The following is an 8,867-nucleotide window of genomic DNA, read 5'->3' on the forward strand; positions in this document are numbered from 1 at the left end:
CACTTTACAGCCCTATTTTTCAAAGAAAAAATTATAAGCTAGTCTTGACTGATGTTTTCTGCCTGTAAAAGTCTTTCTAATGTGTCTCTGTAGGTACAGTAGGTCTGAGGGATTCATTGTCCGCAGAGAGGAAATTTACCTGTATGGCTGCCAAGTTCTTCTGCTCCTGTGACGGCGCCTGATGGACAAACCGCAGCCAGTTGGCATGCCGTGGGTTACTCGCATCCAGAATATACAGCACGTCTCCTTTACTGCCACGCACCTGGAAGAAAAACATACAGTAAGCTGCATGAGCTGACAGAAGTGAAGCACTGATTCTTGTTGCTTTCATGGTTTGTTTTCAGTGCATCAAAGATCGTTCCCAACACCTTGTTATGTAAAACAGACTTCTCACAATGTGGCAGATAGAGATAACTAGCATCACAGCTTTTATTTCTTGAGATGAGTGTTTAAATCAGCCGTCGTTAACTGATCTGCCGTGTAATTAAATGTTTTCGTTATCACAGAGAAACTGAGAGCGTGTTTGGACAGAATCACAGCAGCTGTGTCTTCTTCCTAACAGCTGCCTGGTGAAAAATGATGGGTTGTTCTTGAATGGAACACAAGCTGAAGGGAGATTCCTTACTAAACTCTCTTAATTACTGCACAGCATTTCTAATACAGCTTTCATATGTATGTAAGGCTCGCTACAGACTAGATTATTTTAGGACTGATTTTTTACATTTGGCTTTTTTGACAAAAAAAAACAATCTTTAATGTCAAAATGACAACAGATTTCTACAAAGCAATGTCAATTAAATAAAAATATGCATGTAAAATTAGTGACTGCATAAATATTCACCCCTTCCAAGTTAGTATTTAGTAGATGCACCTTTGGCTGCAATCACAGCACTGAGTCCATGTGGATGGGTCTCAATCAGGCCTGCACATCTGGACTTTTTTACTCCATCCTTCTTTGCAAAACAGCTCAGCTTTGCCAAGTTGCACGGGGATTCTTCTCCTAAGTCATGGTTCTCTTACCCACTGAAGAAGACTGTCCTCCAGGATTTCCTATATTTTGCTGCATTGATTTTACCCTCTTCCTTTACAAGCCTTCCAGGGCTGCTGAGAAGCATCCCCAAAGCATGATGCTGCCACCACCATGCCTCACAGTGGGGATGGTGTGTTTGTGATGATGATGTGCTGTGTTTGGTGTCTTGTCTGATGGCCAAAAAGCTTCATTTTGGTCTCATCAGACCAAAGAACTTTCTCCCACTTGACCATGGAGTCTCCTACATGCCTTTAGGTGAACTCTACCCAGATTTAATGAATTTTCTTCAACAGTGGCTCTCTCTTTGCCACTCTCCCATAAAGCCTTGACTGGTGAAGAACCTAGCCAACAGTTGCTGTCTGCAGAGTCTCTCCCATCTCAGCTGCTGAAGCTTGGAACTCCTTCAGAGTAGTCATAGGTGTCTTGGTAGCCTCTTTCACTAGTGTCCTTCTTTCACGCTCACTCAGATTGTGAGGACAGTCTGATCCAGGCAGATTTAACCCTTTATCTACTGAGTTTAAAATGGCAATTTGGACATATTTTGTTATTATGGCTGTAAGTCTGAGAGCTTTGGTCCCTTTTTTCCCAGGAGTACTTGAACTTGACTTTTCAACATCTGGTTAATGATTATTGCACATTACATGGAATTGTCAGCAGTTTAAAAGAAAAAAAAAATACAAAACTGGTGTTTTGCTATGAATGCCCACGTCATATGGTTGTGAGTAACTAATAGCTTAAGCCATATATGTGTGCATGCCCACAATTCTCAGCTTTCCAATACCGTTTGAATTTTTCTGATCAGACAAACTTTGACTTAGTTACGGTAATAATACTACGGACATATTAAACATAGCGTCAACGCTATGGCAGTAGGTAAAGGGTTGAACAAGTGCCATATTCTTTCCATTTCCTGATGATTCAATAACCTTTTGTCTAAGTTGCTTGGAGTGTTCTTTTGTCTTCATGGTGTAATGGTAGCCAGGAATCAATCACTTTAAACCCATTCACTGCACTCAGGCGATCCCCATTCCACTAATTGTGAGCCTACGAGCACCCACTGACCGAGCCTCTGTTGACTTAGGTCAGTCACTTCATTTAACCTTACATGTTTTTGAAGTGACATTACTGAGTAAAAATCTATTTTATGTTGATATTAATGCTCTTATTGTAATATTTTTTATGCCAAGATTAAATTGACCATGGTTGATGTATAAAATCAATAACAGGGTTAAACATCCAAGGGGGTTAATATTTTTATAGGCACTGTAATAGTGGAACTTCAAGTCATTAACATGTTAAACCACATAAAAAAGTAAGGCCCAGGTTAAAGACTTGATTATGTTCTTTAACAAAAGAACATAATCAAGTCACCTCTGAATGTGCGAGTATACTGCTGTAACTGCACACATATTTAAATCCTGAGACACTGAAAGGTGCAGGAAAAATTAAAATAAAAGTCTGTATTTACCTCCCACATGAGCCTGGTGTCCGAGCTTTCATCCAGCTCATTGGGCAGCTTTCTCTCGCCTGCAAAGGGGCCAAACTTTTCTCCCTTTAAAACAAACACAAGGATCATTTGTCAAACATGATTCATGATTTTTCAACAAGCTGGCAGCCAGTATGGATCATATTAGAGCCGTATACACCCCGAAGGACTCCAAGCTATGACTCTTTGGCATTGTGGGCAACGTGGACACGCCTACTTTTTAATATGACATGTGAATGCATCATTTACTACGTGAAGTTTTCCTTATGAGATGCCAGAACCTTCTGTGGGCGTGTATTCATGTCCATCTTTATACTGCTTTAGCACAAATTTAATGATAATTTTGTGAATTCACTCCTACTGTAACATGGACTCATTCATCCTCTGAACATGTCTCTACTTCTCTGATAGCTCTGGACAAATATCTGCATTTTTATCGACCTAAGTTCCGCTTTTTAGCATTCCTGAACTGTTCTGGTTCTTTAAAACAGCCCCGTTAGCCTCCTTTTCCTCTCCGACATGATTACACTGATGTGTTACACGAGAAACTACTGGAGTGACTGTATCTACGTGGCACTTCACGTCAGAGCAGCCTTGGGTCGAAGCTGAGAATTTGACAGCGACTATCAAGAAAAGGGCGACTAAAAACCACTACTCAATCGACTAGAAGTTTCTAGAAAGCGGCAAAAACGTCAAAACTCGGTTACAAAGTTGCCCGGTCGGAAACTACAAACCTTTTTCACCCGCCTCGCCGTGTACAGACCGATTCCATCCTGGACCTTTGACGATTTCAGGGAAAATCTGTCTGGCACGTACATCCCCAACATTGTCATTACTGGGGGAAGTTTCCTCCAATGACAATAAGTTGGATTTCACGTGTGTCAGCGAAAGTGGATAAGCATGTCAGTTTGAATTTAGAGCTGATAGTTTCTTGTAGAAACGGTCCAGGTTGAACTCTTGCTGCTCCTGCTGTAGGAAAGAAAAGCCGCGCTCTGATTGGTCCAAAGTTTGTAACCAGAAGCTACCTTTGCTGTCGTGAAACTCTGCGGACTGTGATTCATTCAGAGGCTGTAACCTCAGCATGTTCACTGGGGAAGCAGGACAGTGAGACAAAACACTGTATTTACATGCAAAATTCCTACTCAGTGCAAACTCACGCCACAGGCAGCATTTTATGAACTTTAAGTGGAACAGGAAGCAAAGAAATACTTAGATGAAAAAATAAAATATAATAAATTAGCAATGAGAGTTCTTGCTCTCTTTGGTGATCTGGGTCATATGGAAGCCCATTTCTGCCACTTAGAAAAGAAAAATGCGGAAGTGAGGGCATTTAAATCATAATTATGTGATTAAAAGTCATAATAATGAGATAAAAGTCGAAATTATGAGATAATAAGGTAGAAATTATGAGATAAAAAGTAATAATGAGATAAAGACTTTGAAATTATGACATAAAAAGTCAGAATTATGAGATGAAAAATAATAATAAAGAGATAAAAGTCGAAATTATGGGATTATAAAGTCGAAATTAGGAGGTAGTAAAGTCGAAATTATGGGATGAAAAGTAATAATAATGAGATAAAAGTAATAATGATGAGATAAAAGTCGAAATAATGAGATAATTAAGTTGAAATTATGAGATAAAAAGTAATAATGAGATAAAGACTTTGAAATTATGAGATGAAAAGTCAAAATTATGAGATGAAAAATAATAATAAAGAGATAAAAGTCGAAATTATGGGATTATAAAGTCGAAATTAGGAGATAATAAAGTCAAAATTATGGGATGAAAAGTAATAATAATGAGATAAAAGTAATAATAATGAGATAAAAGTCGAAATAATGAGATAATTAAGTGGAAATTATGAGAAAAAAATCTAAATTATGAGATAAAAAATTATGACATTTTAGCTCATAATTTAGACTTTATCTCTTAATTTCAACTTTTATCTCATAAATTTGATTTTTTATCTCATAATTATGACTTAGGCTTCTTTTTTTAATTGCTTACTTCCACATTTTCTTTTATAATTGGCAGAAATCGGCTTCCGTAGGATAATTTTTCTCATTAATAATATTTATTCAGTACCATTTTGGCTTGAATAAAATCTGTCAAATTACCTTTTTAGTGGTTTTATAAATCAATCATCAATCACTCTGTTTTCACTTTGACATTAAAGATTTTTTGGTCAAAAAGCCAAGGCGAATGCGAAGGCCAATAGCAAACGCGGGGTTAATATTTTATCGGCCGTGTGGTCGTTTCACAGTGCTGGCTTCAGCTTGTATCACTACCTCCACTGTGTCTCAATATAGATGATATGTATCAGTTTGTGAGTGCAGAATCTACATCTTTGTGTTAGCTTTGTCCCCTTTTCCATGCCATCCATGTCAGTATCAGTGTTATAAATCTCTGTGGGCAACATCATTCTCATTATAGTTTTTCAGCCTCTTGCTGTTTGTCTTGATTCTTGTTGTTTTGCAGTATTTCTGTTTCGTTTTTATCCCTCTAAAGTAATTTTCTATCTTTTGTGATAGTTTTTGTCCACCTCATCTTTTAGGCTTCCCCTCTTTAGTGTGACAGTAGTTTCTTGTGTAGCTGTTAGATTAATGACACACCTTTGTAGTCGTCTCTGTAGTCATTAGTGCACGTTTGGTGTCGTTTACAAAACTTTGAGGTCTATTTTCATCTCTTTGAAGTCATTTGCATCTCTTTGTTGTTGGTTTACACCTCTTTTCTATTGTCCTGGTAGTTTTAGAGGGTAATGGCTTTTATAGTTTGTGTCTCTGCAGAGGTTTGGATCCCTTATTGGCTGTTTGGCATTTCTTTACAGTTGTTTGGTGCATCTACACATTACATTTTTTTACACACATAAAGAGTTCAATTCACCTGTGTCCGAGTGTGTATGGTCCCACTCCAGATTATTGCTGAATTTACTCTTTCCTTAGTGTTGAATTAACTCTAAACTAAGTAACATTTTCACTGTAGAGTGTTCATCAAACTTAACATCAGACGTGAATCTACTCTGAAGTGTTAAGCTGACTCCCAGGTGTGTTGATAGTTCACTCTTCTGTTATAACAAATCAACTCTCTTAGTGTTAATTCAACTCCCACAGTGTTAAATTGAACTCTTTTGCTGAGTTTATATTCTTCTATAACAGGGTTTACACTGTAACATTTCAAGTGTTAATTTCTGACACATTTAGGCCTAATTTTAACTCTGCATTAGGATCACTCTCTCTGGAGGTGTTTGAGGGAAGCATTGAGTTTAAGGCAATTATTTGAGCATATTACTTTAGCTGTTCCACAAATCATGTCCTAATTGAGTCTTGATTACACTGTACTCGTTCACACAACAAACGCTGCCTACACATGTTACATGGAAGTACAATGGAGATCAAAATTAGAGAACAATCCACAATTCCCTAAACATCAGGTTCACTTCATTATTCTGTTTTAAAATTATCTAAACAAAAGTAAAAGAGCGGTATTTTACATACACTATATTGCCAAAAGTATTCACTCACCTATCCAAATCATTGAAATCAGGTGTTCCAATCACTTCCATGGCCACAGGTGTATAAAATCAAGCACCTAGGCATGCAGACTGTTTCTACAAACATTTGTGACAGAATGGGTCGCTCTCAGGAGCTCAGTGAATTCCAGCGTGGTGCTGTGATAGGATGCCACCTGTGCAACAAGTCCAGTGGTGAAATTTCCTCGCTCCTAAATATTCCACAGTCAACTGTCAGTGGTATTACAACAAAGTGGAAGCGACTGGGAATGACAGCAACTCAGCCACCAAGTGGTAGGCCACATAAAATGACGGAGCGGGGTCAGTGGATGCTGATGCGCATAGTGCGCAGAGGTCGCTAACTTTCTACAGAGTTGATCACTACAGACCTCCAAACTTCATGTGGCCTTCAGATTAGCTCAGGAACAGTGCGTAGAGAGCTTCATGGCCGAGCAGCTGCATCCAAGTCACACATCACCAAGTGCAATGCAAAGCGTGGATGCAGTGATGTAAAGCACGCCGCCACTGGACTCTAGAGCAGTGGAGGCACGTTCTCTGGAGTGACGATTCATGCTTCTCCATCAGGCAATCTGATGGATGAGTCTGGGTTTGGCGGATGCCAGGAGAACGGTACTTGTCAGACTGCATTGAGTTTGGTGTGGATGAACTTGACTGGCCTGCACAGAGTCCTGACCTCAACCCGACAGAACACCTTTGGGATAAATTAGAGCGGAGACTGAGAGCCAGGCCTTCTCGTCCAACATGGAAGAATGGTCAAAAATTCTCATAAACACACTCCTAAACTTTGCGGAAAGCCTTCCAAGAAGAGTTGAAGCTTTTATAGCTGCAAAGGGTGGATCAACGTCGTATTAAACCCTATGGATTAAGAATGGGATGTCACTTAAGTTCATATGTAAGTCAAGGCAGGTGAGCGAATACTTTTGGCAATATAGTGTTATTCTGAAGCACAGTATAAAAAAACTAAATGAGACATTTAAACAAAAACACCGATCAACACAGAAAACACTTTCAGATACATCCCAGTAATTGGTGTTAGTCTGGCGCCTGGGGCTAATTTCCTTAACTATCTGACCATCTGTTCTAAAGTGACCAAACCGTCCTGCAGCAGGTTGTCCAGATAAAGGCCAAAGGGATGACCCTGTCAGCAATAGCAAGAGAAGTTGGTCATTCCAAATCTGTGATTTCCAGAATATTACATCTTTACACAGTCACAAACTCATTCAAGTTACCATACGCCATTTTGCAGTGGTGTACGAATTCTGAGTGAGCATTGTTATTCATTTTGTAGAGCACTCATTCTTTCCCACAATGCATTTTGAAATGTAGTGAACAACCAATGCTCACTAGCCCAGCAATATTTACCATCATGCATCGCGGTTGCTGCTCTCAAACATGACAGACGACTGAGAGGAGCACAGGCGCACATATAAAAACTTTATTTAACACTTTTTTGTTTGTTGGTTTTGACCAAATCTGCAAGAAAATGTTAGGGATTCAAAATGGAGTAACTCTGAGGATCACAAGACAAGAGACCATCATCTTTATGCAAAAATAAGTTACATTACACACAAAATGTACACTATTTTGCCACTAAAGACACAAGCTTTTTATCTATTAGTATTTTTATTTTGGGGGTGAAAATACATCACATTTAGTGTCATTTTTCAGTGAAATTCTACTGTTAATTTGATCCTCAGCCATTATGCATATTTAAAATGACAGTAGGCAGAGCTTAGATCATTTGACTCTGTTTCTTTGACTCGTCTATCGGCTGTTATTGGATTTCAATTTGAGGTTGAATACGACACAGTAGGATCATTGATACTGAAAGCCAGCAGCATATTAACCCTTTGTGCATAAAACTCCCACTGCTGTATTTCACTGTGGGGACGGTGTTCTTTGGGGAACGTCTTAATGGCCAAAGAGGTCTAGTTTGGTCTCATCTGACCAAAGGACTAGCTTCAAGTCCACAGAATCTTTCTCCAGGTTGTCCTTAGCAAACTTCAGCCTGGATGGAGGCGTCTTTTCTGCAGAAGTGAACTTGGTCCAGTCCTGTGCAGGGCTCTTGTGATCATCTTCTTTGAGACTACACTTCCAGACTTGGCGAAGTCCTTCACTGGTGTCTTGGCAGTTGTTCTGGGCTCTTTAGACACATCTCTCACTAGTTTTCTTTCCTGTCTTTGGAACCTTTCTCTTCCTTCTTCTGCTCTTTGAGTTTCTTGACGATCCTTCTCACTCCAGTTCTTGACACTTGTAAAGCTGTGATAACTATGTAGATCCTTCTCCTGCTTAAGTCTGAATGATTTATTTCATTTTTGCAATGATGTTTTCTCCAGTGACAGCTCAAAACCTTACTGAGTTTTTAAACTGTGTGCAAATGTGAAGATAACCGTCAGTTTTAACTACAAGCGTTGAGCATTGCAATGTTAAAGGACAGCAGTGGTTTGTGCTAAGGCTCAACAAAAAGGTCGGCTCCAAAGGGGCAACTAATATGGACGCTGGTAGTTTTTGGTTTTTGCGAAATAATTTTGTCTCAGTGTGCAAAGTAAAATAATGTAAGCAGCCAAAATAAAACTAGGATGTTTGGAGCAGCCATAGTCTGACAGCTCAGCAGTGCATGTGGAAGAGGAAACACTGAAAGTAGAAGCCCCAAACTGACCTCATATAAACTCGATTATGTCCTATTTATCTGCACTCACCTTGATTTGTTAACTTTCGCCGAGCACAGAGATTATCATCGTCTCTAATCAGAGACTGTTTGTGTACATTCTGTTTTCAAACACCTCTTTAGCAAACGTCTTCCCCCTTTAATCAGCAG

At 39.1% G+C, this 8,867-nt stretch overlaps 1 protein-coding gene across 2 annotated transcripts in view; it reads right to left on the reverse strand.

The window, feature by feature from the left end:
- The window catches only part of prdm5 (PR domain containing 5), an 82,945-nt gene extending 79,468 nt beyond the window's left edge, over positions 1 to 3,477 (reverse strand). For both annotated transcript variants that reach the window (XM_041790772.1, XM_041790771.1), the window contains exons 1-3: positions 3,251 to 3,477; positions 2,499 to 2,582; positions 140 to 262 (exon numbers count right to left, since the gene is read on the reverse strand). In XM_041790772.1, coding sequence (XP_041646706.1) covers positions 140 to 262; positions 2,499 to 2,582; positions 3,251 to 3,349 — 306 coding nt within the window. In that variant the 5' untranslated portion in view covers positions 3,350 to 3,477. The remainder of the gene's footprint in view (positions 1 to 139; positions 263 to 2,498; positions 2,583 to 3,250) is intronic.
- Positions 3,478 to 8,867: the final 5,390 nt, after the last annotated feature.

This window comes from Cheilinus undulatus, linkage group 7, assembly GCF_018320785.1.
Source record: "Cheilinus undulatus linkage group 7, ASM1832078v1, whole genome shotgun sequence".
Lineage (NCBI taxonomy): Eukaryota > Metazoa > Chordata > Actinopteri > Labriformes > Labridae > Cheilinus > Cheilinus undulatus.